The following is a 13,433-nucleotide window of genomic DNA, read 5'->3' as shown; positions in this document are numbered from 1 at the left end:
GCCAGTTCCCAACTTCACACAAAAAAGGAGTAGATCCAATACATAGGTTTGTCACCTAGTTTTCCTTTAAGCTGAAAATTCCTTGAAGCAACAAAATACAAAGCTTGAATTCTATTTAGTACTTTCCATTCATGTTGGTAATAACTTAGCTATGTCCTCCCAGAGCTACACCATTCTCCACATTGCTCTTTGACCAATGAGTCTGACCTTGGAAAATGGATCCCAGCCTCCCTAGCTTTCTAGCTTCTATTGGGTTTGGCCAGTGGGAAGCCTAGACAAGAGATGGGAGGGAGAGAAGACAGTGAGGTCAAGGTCTTTATTCTTTTGGCTACTTCCCTAAGAGATCCAGCTGCGTTCCTTCACCAAGGTCACTGTTCTTCCCAAAGAGACATCTATACAGAATCTCTCTTCTTTTGAGGTTCATCCTGCTTCCTCCTTCCATCATCCTTACAGGGTTGAAAGGCTTGTGCTATTCTGGATTACTGCACTCACCTTGTGGTTTCCCTTGTACAAACCTTTGTAAACAGCCCCTTTATAAAAATGCATTTTTAAAAATTATACTAATGTGAATATGCAATCTGTTTTCAGTTGGTACCCTGGCTGACACAAAACTTAGATAATTCCTATCACTGAAAAAGCCCCACATTCTTTAAATTAGAAATTATAGTTTGCCTGCAGACGACAACATCAACCCAGAGAATTAACACCAAACCTACCTCATCAAATATGACATATCTAATCCTTTTCACCCATTTTTGGCGATGAGGAGCAAGCAGCAGAATTTCAAAACATTCAGGCACTGTAATAAGTACCTAAAAATATGAATGATTAGTGCAGTTAACTTTATTGAGCATTAATTTTATATCAGGTGTAGTAATAGGAACCTAGAAAATATGCTGCAGCTGATAGCAGTTTCATTAAGATAATATCGCATCTTTGACATTTTTCATTTAAATCTTTACATTTATGAACATTTGGATTAACAAACATGAAAAAAAGCTACTGCTCTGTGATGATTGTTTTATATTTTGTTTAGTCTTAAGTGTCTACTTTGTGAATTCAGTAAGGGAGACAATCTAACGTAACCTATGATTTACCCATCAACGGGTCCACTATCAACACACAATCATTTTGAGACAAGTCTTTATTATGAGGATCTATACACATCATTCACAAGAACTAGCAATTTTGAATGGTAAGAAAAGGTTGGGTAGTCATTTAGTAATGCATTGGGTTTGTCAAATCTACTTGAATCCCTTTCTAAGTGATAATAAAATATCATAACCTTCTATCTGAAATTTCAGCTCATAATGTAAGTATCCTTAAAAATGGTGAGCCTAGCTTTTATTTTTTACAGAACAACCTTAAATTTTCCTTAGAGCAATTTTTTTTGTAAATTCAATGAAATTATTTCTATAAGGACTTGTGCTTTGCAGATTCCCAGAAAAACAGTTACATATGTACTGCTCTATAATTTGATAATAAACTCATTAATTAGTATCTCATACGTGAGAGTTTAGTGCATTGTGACGATAATCTCTTGTGAAAGCACCACATAGAGTTCTGCCAGCAGGTAACCTTTTAGTAAAACGATTCTGAACACTTGCAGCCACCTGAGAAACAACAGCCTGATTGACAAAAAAAAAAAAACAACATTAGTCACTTAGAAGAGAATAGGCATATAAAACCTCAGAGGACAACAGAATCCATATATACACACCACACACACACACACACACACACACACACACACACACACACAGATTAATGAAAATGAAATAAAGAAGTAGGGAAAAATACAGATGATAGTGAAATTATTTGATTCCATTGCAGTATTCTCTTTGATCCTCCTTGATTTTACACACACACACACACACACACACACACACACACACACACAGATAGATAGATTGATAGATAATAGATGATTAATAGATAGGGAATAGATAGATGATAAATAGATGATAGATAGACAGAGATAGATGACAGATAGATAGATGATACATACATACATACATATCGTGTACATGATGATGATAATGGAGGAATGGATGACTCTATGGAATGTCTGGCTCATGATTCCAGGTAAAACGTCACTGCTCTGCCTGAGCTCCTGGCGCTCCCTCTGCCTGTGTTTGTCCAGATCCTTTCTGATTTAAGCCCTTGCAACTCGTTGCCTAAAAGAGCCCCGAGAGCCCATGTGGCCTTCCCTAAATTTTTCAGCCCCCAGGATTCCCCTTCTATTGTTTTGAGCTTAGCTATAATTACATGAAAAGATGTTTGGTGCCTCTCATCCATCATTTCAGGTGTTTTACACAAAGAGATTTTTCTGTTGCCCTATACCACCATATTACTGGAAATGGAAGTCACATATACCTGGCTGTGTTTTTTAATTGAAACAATATTAATTGAAAGCAAAACATAAATCTTCATAATTATAATCATAGCATACCACTCCAAGGGAGGGAGGGAAAAGGAAAAAGGAAAGGGGAAGAGAAAGAAAGTAAGGGAAATAACTTAAAATGTAAATTTTTAAAATATTAATCCTTAAAAATACTACATAGTTATTTTTATATTCTTGATAGTGAAATATTTTCTAAAAATAAGTATAATTGCAGTAACTATAAATGAAAATGTTAATATATTAGATGAAATGAACATATCAAAAACAGTTTCTTGGCCAGGGACAGTGGCTCACACCTGTAATCCCAACACTCTGGGAGGCCAAGGTGGGTGGATCACCTGAGGTCAGGAGTTTGAGACCAGCCTGGACAACATGGTGAAACCCCATCTCTACTAAAAATACAAAAATTATCAGGGCATGGTAGCGTGCTCCTATAATCCCAGCTACTTGGGAGGCTGAGGTGAGATAATCACTTGAACACAGGAGGTGGAAGTTGCAGTGAGCCAAGATCATGCTACTGCACTCCAGCCTGGGCAACAGAGCAAGACTCTGTCTCAAATAAAATAAAATAGTGAATTAGACCTACCACGTGACCATGTTCATTCTTTTTGAAGGGGACATTCAGGAACAAAAGAGAAAATGAAAGTCACTCAAGTGCTACCTTTGTGGGTGCAACATACACGACCACCTCGTCATCGCTCTCCCTCAGCACTTTCTCCATGCAGTAGTAGGAAGCATAGGTTTTGCCTGAGGACGTTGGGGCCACAATTACTGCTGACTCATTCTTATCCACCACATCCAGGAGTTCCCGCTGCAGGGTACAAAGCACCATTTGTGTCAAGAATGTGAACACTACGTTACCAAAGCACAGACAGTATCCTTCTGTCTCCTGTGCCTGTGTCGTGCTACCTTCTGGAGAACTCCCTGAACCCCTGAAGATTAGGTCTAGTGGACACTCAAGGATTACTCGTGCCGTTCCCTCAGAAAAGAAATTTTGTTTTACATTTTGGCCTAGAGAGAGGGTTTCATTTCTGCAAAACAGAAAGTGACACTGAGTATGACATCTTTTTCCATTAGAAAACACTTTTTCCAATTGTCATTGAGTAAGCGCAGGAAAAGGTTTGCCAAACTGAGTTCTAAAACTAGTAATGCTACATTAGCCTTCACATACAGATATCAGTATAACTTTCAGTGACAGTGAAAATTAAAAGGCCAAGAAGGGGGAAAAGTAAACAATTTCTCATACTTTAGTTACATTCTTCAAGCACAGGAGAGGAATGACATTCAACAAGATTAAGAAGCTTAGGCAAAACATAGCATGTAGAGACACAGTAATGAGCAGCTCTGAAGTCACGCTGATTAGAAAAGTACAATGTTTGTCGTCATTACCTGCCATGCGTCGGGAATAAAATCCCGGACCCTGGGATCTGGATCCTTTCTTTCATCACGTATCAAGTAATGGCCCATGTATTGCAGTTGAAACCGAGCTGGCCCCATGCCAATCGAATATTTATTTCCTTTATTCTTCTCTTTGTCATTCCCTGTCACCTGTTATTATTTCAATATATTATTTTCTTTGAAATCAACTTAAACTTCAAAACAGAATAAATGTTTATTAAATATCCACTTAGCACATTCTATGCACAAGGTATTTTTATTTTGTATTTATTTATTTATTTATTTTTGAAACAGGGTCTCGCTCTATCACCCAGGCTGGAGTGCAGTGGTTCAATCATAGCTCACCGCAGCCTCAAACTCCTGGGTGCAAGTGATCCTCCTGCCTCAGCCCCACCATCTCCTACCCCCTAGCTGAGTAGCTGAGACTACAGGCACATGTCATCAAATCTGGCTAATACTTTGTGTGCGTGTTTTGTAGAGACAAGGTGTTGCCATGTTGCCCAGGCTGGTCTTGAACTCCTGGGGTCAAGTGATCTGCTCACCTTGGCCTTCCAAAGTGCAGAGATTACAGGCATGAGCTACCATGCCTGGCCTACTATCCTTATAAAATATGTAATACTTAAATAAGAAAAGTTTTACTGCCTAAAATATTATTCTTGGGAAAAGTAAAATAACAGATATTAATGTTAAAAAAGTTCATCCTGGAATTGGAACCTGGAACCCTATTAAAGATCATTCTTCAATCTCACAACATTACAGTTTTTAGATTGTGCTAGAATTAAGTATAGAATTCTTTCTTGTTACCAAAAGGATTCAAAGTGGCAACTGGATATCATCTAGTATTTAATTTCTGTTTTCAGAAAGCATCCGTACAAATTTTCTAATTTTAATTTACTTCAAAGTTCGGCAGATAGGTTAATAATAAGTAACCTTAAATCTATTATGTTACAAACTAGAATCAGAGTAAACTTAATCAATTGATAACTCTATTTGTGAGATACTTTTTTAGGCTTATTAGTTATTCTTCTGTATTTAAATTTAGTAAAAGTTTAACGTATAAGAAATTCTACTTCTCTTACCAAAGTTGGATCTAAAGAGTTTGCCAAATCATTAAAGCCTAAACAGTTAAGGCATTTAGCTATATATTGATGATGTTCCGTTTCCAAAATTTCTGGGTATCTCTCCAGGAGTGAATGAATCCTTTTCATCATTTGAACAGCAATACTCAAATCTTTTGAAATTTTGCCTTGTTAAAGAAACAACAAAATTGTTATAAAGAGCATCAGAAGCAACTGCTTGATCACTCATGACAATCACTGAGTTAATAAATTAACTTCATTTGATTAAACTCACTATTTTACTTGACTTTAAACGAGATTTTTAGAGCATTAAAAACTAAAACTCATGATTAAATTAAATTACCCACATCTCATTATCAACAAGTAACTTTGTCATAGCTTGATAAGTATAGGCAAAAAATAAAAGAAACAAACTTTGTGATTTATAGCAAAAATAAGAACCATTTAAACTGAGCTCTGAACACATTTCCAGAGAAAAATAACACAATACTACTGTGTCTTCCACTCTTGTTCATAGGAAAAAGTCCTATGGTTTTAGATGCCTGACCAAAACATGAACAACATTTACCAAGGCTTACTCTTGACCACATACAGTACTTGTATTTATGAATCCATCAGCAGAACCCTTCAATCATTGAGGGCTAAGATACAACCTCACTGCATCCCAATCATTCTATCCAGACTCTCCTAAGCCCTTCTATTACCTCCTGTTCATATGTAGCCTCTTCATCTCTATCCCACTACTAACATTCCATATAAAGTCAGAGCTGTTGTAATATCCTCTTTCTTGACAAATACCACTGAGCTACCGCTTATGCAGACCACCAGTGTATACTTTAAGGAAGTATGAGTGAAATTTAAGGCAGAGTTCTTATATGGAGGAATCTTCAGTCTAATTGGAGAACAAGGGATTAGTGCTGAAACAGATAAGTAAAATATCTAAGTGATTCACAATTCAGGGTCCAAATGGAGTGATAGAGGCAATAAGTGTTATGTGAACTGGAGAAGTTGGGGGGACTCCATAAGAAGATGGGCATAAACTGATCTTGAAGGACACACAGAATTTAGGCCAATGGACACAGGCAGGAGAACATCTGTAGCAGAAACTGTGCACTACCTCCTCAACATCCCTTCTCACCCAATGCTTTCTTATAAATCCCTATGCTAATGGATACTGCAGTATGTCCAATTCAAAGTTCGCATTTTCTAATCTCTCTGTGGTTAGGTGTGGTTTTGTTACTAAGTTTGGCCATTGAGAGGTAAGCAGAAATTGGTGAATTTCTGAGACAGAAGCCTCCTTACATAAGAGAAATGCAGCATGAATGTACAAATTTGCCCTTTTTTCTTCTTCCTACTTTGTTATGGATTACAGTCATCATGGCTGTAGCATCAGCAGCCAACTGCATTCATGACATAACTTTAAGAATATAACTCATGACTCTACTAAAGCTACAAAAATTAGTCAGGCGTGGTGGTGCATGCCTGCAATCCAGCTACTCGGGAGCCTGAGACAAGAGAATTGCTTAAACCTGGGAGGCAGAGGTTGCAGCAAGCTGAGATAGGGCCTCTGCACTGCAGCCTGGGTGACAAGAGTGGGACTCAAGACTCTGTCTCAATAAAAAACTAAAATAAAAAGAATACAACTCATGCAGTAAGAATGGTACGATAGCAGAGTCTAAGTTCCCAGTGACATTGAATTGCTTATCTCTGGACGTCTTTTTCATGAAAGAGAAATAAACTATCTTTTTAAAGCCATTGTTCATTCCTATCTCTGTTAATAGCTAATGGCAATTCCTAATTGATATGGCATCATGCATACGAATACGTAAAAACACATATGCTAAAGCTTAGAGATGAAAATGAGCATGGTCTCTGGCAGCCACTGAGGCACTGGCTTTGTGGGAAGTCGAATAGAGGCATGAGCCTGACTACACAGTCATGTGGCCACACATGGAAAGGAGCTCAGTAGGAGATACTCAAGACAGGGTGATCAATCACAGCAACTTGAGGAGGAATCGTCAGCTTGGTCTAGCATCAAAATCACCTATCTCAGGCCAGGCACAGTGGCTCACGCCTATAATCCCAGAACTTTGGGAGGCCCTGGCTGACGGATCACCTGAGGTCAGGAGTTCGAGACCAACCTGGCCAACATGGCAAAAACCCATCTCTACTAAAAATACAAAAATTAGCCAGGCTTGGTGGCTGGCACCTGTAATCCCAGCTACTCGGGAAGCTGAGACAGGAGAATCACTTGAAGCTTGAACCCGCAAGGCGGAGGTTGCAGCGAGCTGAGTTCGCACCACTGTACTCCAGCCTGGGTGACAGGGTGAGACTCTGCCCCAAAAAAAGAAAAAAAAAAATCATGTATCTTTATCCAATCTTTTCTCTATTTCTTTCCCTTAGTTATCTCTTCCACAATTCAATTTTCAGAAAAATAAGTAATAAAAGCACACATTACAAGTCATATGAAGAAATAACACCTGAAAATAGCATGCTCACATCACTTCTGCTACATATTTCACCAAAATCATTCTCTACTGCCAATTGGCGACACTGATACAGGAGCACAGCGAGCCAGAGAAACCTGAGGGAGTGCTTAGAATGCAAGGCAGCCAGGGCCCATTCCAACCCAGTTCCCTCCCTGCCAGCCCATAGTCTGGAAACGGTTGTGTCCCGTTATCTAGGACTGCAGGCACTATTGGGCATCTATTCTCCCATAGCTATGGCTCTCCAGGAATTCTGGTAACCACTCTCTTCCCTGCTCTTATCAAGAACTATCAAAGGGCTGAGATTTTATCCTATTTACAAGCTACCAATTTACTCTTTCATAGTTTCATGGTTGCTGGCAAAAGACAAGAGACTCCTGGGTCAGAGACAAAAGGCTTTATTATCATGGCCCAGTTAACAAAATAAGCATGGAGTATATGTCAGTTCTCCTTGCGCTCCATGGGGGAGATACAGAACCCAGGTAGAAATTGCATACAGAGAGGGTTTATGTCACAGCTAAGGAAATCTGAACTTAGAAAACTGAAATATTTTATAATGGGTCTCAAGCAAAACCTGCTTCTTTGCTCTGGAGGGAAATGTGATCTTTATTACACTGGACGGTAAACACACTTGGTCTTTGCCCTAGAGACAAACACAATTTCTTCCTTCCAAGCCTGTTCACTACACAAACATACTTAAGAAGATTGTCTGGAAGTGGACGTGTCAATGCTTCTGCAGGCTAGGCAGGAGAAACATGGAAAACCCATGGAGAATCCCCTGCCAACAGCAACTTCAGATCTCCCTGGTGCTGACAGCTTTCCTTCTCTGATAGGCGCTGTTGCTGCTGCTGAGCCTCACCCTACTTTGCTGATCCCCTTAATTCTCCCCACACTTTTGGAAAGAGTTTTTTCTTTATACTCTTTTCATTTCTTTTTGAACGTGCCATCTTTTCCCCGTTGACACTCTCTGTCTAACCTCTCTGCAATTCCATTTCCTTGTGTGCAAAATATGATAATAATAACTATTTTAAAGGGCCAAGTTGAGAATAAAATCAGACAATGGATGATACGAAGTTTTAGCACAATCATGCATTCAATAAATACGTTAGCATCATTCATATTTTCATCATTACTCTTTACCTATAGAGTATGGAATCCCATACCTTTACCGTGGCAATGTTCTTTCCATTCTTTAAAGCAGGCAATTAATCCTAACATTTCAACTCCAAATTTCGCTGAATTACTTTTACATGACGTCAAATAATCTTCCAATTTCCTTATTCCAGAATGTAAGTTATTTTTCATCTCCTCTTCAATCGAAAACACCAGATCATCATTTTGCTGTTCTTTACTCTGCTCTTCTTTGGGAATTGTCTTTTTCTTTTTCTTTTTGGTAACTTTTTGGGGTTTAATATACTGCTCAATAATAAAAGGAACACATAAAACAAGAGGGAAAATTCCATTATGACATTTAATTAGTGAGAGTATTTTTTGTTCATTTACTGAGGACTCTGGCCATCATTCTACTCTTGCAAGGGTAAGAATGATTAGTGTCTTTTTTTTTTTTTGATGGCTATAATCTTTTTTTATTATACTTTAAGTTCTGGGGTGCATGAGCAGACCGTGCAGGTTTCTTACATAGGTATACACGTGCCATGTTGGTTTGCTGCATCCATCCCCCCGTCATCTACGTTAGGTATTTCTCCTAATGTTATCCCTCCCCATCATTCTCAGCAAACTGACACAAGAACAGATTAATGTCTTTTCTTAAAATTAAAGTCTGTGTGATGCAGACCTATTTAAACTTTAGTATAAATGTAAACAGCCTCTTACTGCAGAAAATTTTCTGGATTTCTAAGTGGCATAGATTAGTAATAAAGGAGTAAATGGAAGAAGACAAAGAAGAAAGAGTGGCCACTGAGCTTGATTGTAGGGGAGCTTCTTGGGGATTTGGAACTTAATTAATTTATTCATTCTCCACCCTACAAAGCATTCTGGGCCTCCCCGATCCCACTCACTCTTTGAAGACTCATCTTGAAAAACACCAACTGTCTAAGCAGACATTAGTCAATGAGGAAAAAGAATTTCTGAATTCCACTGGAAGACAGAGGAGTCACACACACTTAGTGAGGTGGCAATTGTTCCCACCTCTCCCCAAACTAGATCACACGTTTACTTCCCTGTTGCTTCCATTTCAGCGTGGAGGCTGCTCCTAGGCCTCATGCTACCAACGTCACAAAACTGAGCAAGATCCCACCAGTTCCTGGCCCCGCAATTAGCGCTGCCAAAGGAACAGAGGTGCACACCCTGGGTCCCAGGGGCCAGCCTCAGGCACAGGGCTTGGCAAAGCAAAAGACTCAGCTGGGTGAGGCCCCTGCAGAAGGTGGTTGCTGCAGGACGCTGTATTCACTTTGATCCTTATGCCTGAAGCCAAGCCTGGACCTTTGCCTGAGCCAGCCCTACCTGGTCATCCACAGCCCAGAAAAGGTTACGTCTGTGGGCTGAGGTGGTGGGGCCTCTACAGTGTAAAGCGTGTGTTCTGTGGCTGGATGGACCCTTAAATAGCTCTAGGAGAGAGACTTAACAGCAGTGCTAGGAAACCTACAGTGTCGTTAGGGATGATGTAGGAAGAAGAAAAGTTCCTCTTAAAAGTTTCCTTTCTTGTTTAAGAACAATTCATGACTGTTAGAAATAATTGTTTTAAACACTTTCTTTAAAAGCCTTCTTGCGTTTTTGCTGGAAGCCCTATTCTATGTGGCTGTTAGACATGCTTACAGGCACGTAGTACATTCTATGTCCTTGTACTTTAACCAAGGCATCTGTGCTGGAAGTGCTCACGAGCATGTCCCAGCTCACAGATTATGCCCCTTCCTTATTTGGGCTTCCCTTTTTTGTTCTCCATTGCTTTTACCTGTTTGGAAAAGTTTCAAGTTATTAGACCATCAAATTTTAGTTTAGACTGTGAAGTCTGGCTCCAGCCAACAGAGATCAAACACAGCAGTAAGGACAACCCCAAATGTATAAGAAATAAATTCTGTTTTCTTTTGTTCATTGTACTCTCGTGGCAAGATTGCTAGTGGGAGTACCCTTTCTGCAGTAAGTAAAAAGAATTGCTTTGCTGAGAGATCATTTGTCCCAGTACTAATTCTTCTCCACAGCACCAAAAAGAAAAATTTTATACATAACAGATGACTATTTAGTCTTATGTAGAATGGCTTTGAGGAGATATCCTCTCACTGATATATAAGATCTCCTTGCAGATTTTGCAACATCAGCCTGGTTAATGAATTGGGCATCTGGCAAGGAAAAGGAAGACTCTAGATCTCTGATCAAGAATTTTCTGAAATTAGTGAGAAAAAGAAATGTTTTCATACTTTGGATTTTTTTCCTTCTGGGGCTTTTATGTTTCATTTTCCAAAAACATTCCCTTTCCTATTCCAATTGAGGTAAGGCAGCCGTGATAAACGCCTTTGGTCATCAACAGTTTGGTTTGTGATCTTTCAAGTACTTAGCATTGCTAACCTCAGGAAGGGGATTTACCAAAACAAATAAATGTCTTTCCTTAATTCCCAACAATGAGACCAAGAGGGAAGTACCGAGGCCTAATGAAATCCCCACTGATGAAGAATGATCCCAAGGTGGTAACCCCCCAAGCAGAGCCATAAAATCTACCATTGGTTCAGTTACAAACACTGTCATTTATGTTGCCTGATAGATTTTTCACATTAACTTTTTAATCTTCTTTTAATTATAGGGATTCTAAGTTTGTAAACAAGTATGGTCTAGTGTAAAGGCAGAAAGAGAAAGAAAATAGGTATAGAGGAATCCCACCCTTTCAAGAAGACATGGTCTTACCTCTAACATCAACAAAAGTCCAGGGTAGATTAATGGCATAAATGGCTTAAAAACATATAGACGGTTTTCAAATTCAGGCAAAATAATGAAGCTGATGGAAACATTAGGCCTATTTTTGCCACCTCTATGTGAAACGATTTTCATTGTAATAAACTAATATACAAAAATTTTTTTGTTTTTGTTTTTTCTCACTCTGTCACCTAGGCTGGAGTGCAGTGGTGCAATCTCGGCTCACTGCAACCTCCACCTCCCTGTTCAAGCAATTCTGCTGCCTCGGCCTCCTGGGCAGCTGGGATTACAGGTGCCCAACACCAAAAAAATTTTTTTTGTATTTTTAAAAGAGACAGGCTTTCCCCATGTTGGCCAAGCTGGTCTTGAACTCCTGACCTCAGGTGATCCGCCTGCCTTGGCTCCCCAAAGTGCTGGGATTACAGGCATGAGCCACCACATCAGGTCCACAAATATTTCTTTTGACTTAAATTAGACATTTCTAAATCCAAGCTTGTGATAGGGCAGGGACAGCAGGGAACGGGGAGGTTGGGGAGGGATAACACTGAGAGAAATGCCTGTTGTAGGTGACAGGGGGATGGAGACAGCAAACCACCAAGACATGTGTGTACCTATGCAGCAATCTTATGAGATCTGCACATGTACCCCAGAACTTAAAATAAAATTAAAAAAAAAAAAAAGCATGTGGCACTTCCTCCTACTCCCGTCATATCTTCTGTCACGATTATACGTTCTCTGAAGGCCGGACATGGTGGTTCACACCCATCATCCCAGCACTTTGGGAGGCCGAGGCAGGTGGATCACCTAAGGTGAGAAGTTTGAAACCAGCCTGGCCAACAGGATGAAACCCCATCTCTTCTGAAAATACCAAAAATTAGCTGGGTATGGTGGTGTGCGCCTATAATCCCAGCTACTTTTGGGACTGAGGCAGGAGAAATCCCTTGAACCCGTGAGGTAGAGGTTGCAGTGAGCCAAGATCGCATCACTGCACTCCAGCCTGAGCGACAGGGAGACATTCCATCTCAAAAAAACAAAAAAACAAAAGAAAAAAGAAAGAAGAAAAGGAAAATAAAAATAAGTTCTCTTAGGCCCAGAAGCTGATGTCACCATGCTTTCTGTACAGCCTGCAGAACTGTGAGCCGACTAAACGTTTTTTCTATATAAATTATCCAGTCTCAGGTATATCTTTTTAGCAATGTGAGAATGGACTAATACAGTTAGCAAACATGAGAAGGAGGAACATGAAAGACACTTCCAGAGATGAATATGAGCCTAAAGAAAGCAAAACAACATCAATGAAAAAAATGAGGTAAAATCTATAAGATCTACCTGCAATATTTCACCACTGGCACCACTGGAATCCTCCTTTTGCTGAGTAGTTTGAATCGAAATGACTTTTGTAGAGACTGATTCTAGTGATTTTCCATAAAACCGCTGATAAGCCTGACTCTTTTTCAGGAAATCAAGAACATGAGGATCTCTAGATTGCTCTGAAATAGAAAGACTTAAAATGTAAATATGTATTTTAAATATTGCTATATATGTGTGCTATTCATGCATTATTTTTTTTAACTCCAGAATAATAATTCAGTCTTTGCCAATGAGGTCAGACTATCATATGATGACAGAATAATTCCCTGTATTATTTGAAGAAGAGAGAAGACAAACAGCTGTGCTGATGTTCCTCTCCGAGTACCTGGACATTGTCTCTGTCATTTGGCAGAAGAGGAGAAGAGGCAGGTTGGAGGGGGTCTAATAGCACATTCACATAGAACAGGGGTCTACAAACTGGGTCCACGTGGTCCAATCTGATCAGTACATGTTTTTAAATTAGTTACACTCTAAATCATTATATCAGTACCTACATCATGCTCTCAATTTTTGACTCTTGGTCTGCAAAGTCTAAAATATTAATTACTTAAACCTTTCAGAAAAAGTTTGTTGACCCCAGACCTAAAATATTGTTTGTATTCCTAAAAAGGAAAACCTCTACTTCTGGTAGAGGTTTCAAATATTTAGGAGCTTACAGTTGACAGATGCTGATACCAATTATCTCACGCCATGCAAAAATTCCAATGACACAGAAAATTCCAGGAAGCAAAGTTAGACTCACTTGAACACTCTTTACAAACAAAAAAAGATGTAAATAAGCTGGTGTTTTGTTGGTTTGAACGTTGCTGTTGTTTTCTATGTCTATGTATG

At 39.3% G+C, this 13,433-nt stretch overlaps 1 protein-coding gene across 3 annotated transcripts in view; it reads right to left on the bottom strand.

The window, feature by feature from the left end:
• The window catches only part of LOC108288585 (probable ATP-dependent RNA helicase DDX60), a 271,788-nt gene that overhangs the window by 205,597 nt on the left and 52,758 nt on the right, over positions 1–13,433 (bottom strand). For all 3 annotated transcript variants that reach the window (XM_017507564.2, XM_017507562.2, XM_017507565.2), the window contains 7 exons: positions 12,561–12,721; positions 8,531–8,783; positions 4,882–5,048; positions 3,794–3,952; positions 3,066–3,215; positions 1,509–1,628; positions 717–812 (listed from right to left, as the gene is read on the bottom strand). In XM_017507564.2, coding sequence (XP_017363053.1) covers positions 717–812; positions 1,509–1,628; positions 3,066–3,215; positions 3,794–3,952; positions 4,882–5,048; positions 8,531–8,783; positions 12,561–12,721 — 1,106 coding nt within the window. The remainder of the gene's footprint in view (positions 1–716; positions 813–1,508; positions 1,629–3,065; positions 3,216–3,793; positions 3,953–4,881; positions 5,049–8,530; positions 8,784–12,560; positions 12,722–13,433) is intronic.

Source organism: Cebus imitator, unplaced genomic scaffold (assembly GCF_001604975.1).
Source record: "Cebus imitator isolate Cc_AM_T3 unplaced genomic scaffold, Cebus_imitator-1.0 Scaffold378, whole genome shotgun sequence".
Classification (NCBI taxonomy): Eukaryota; Metazoa; Chordata; class Mammalia; order Primates; family Cebidae; genus Cebus; species Cebus imitator.
This window is presented reverse-complemented; position numbering and strand designations above follow the sequence as displayed.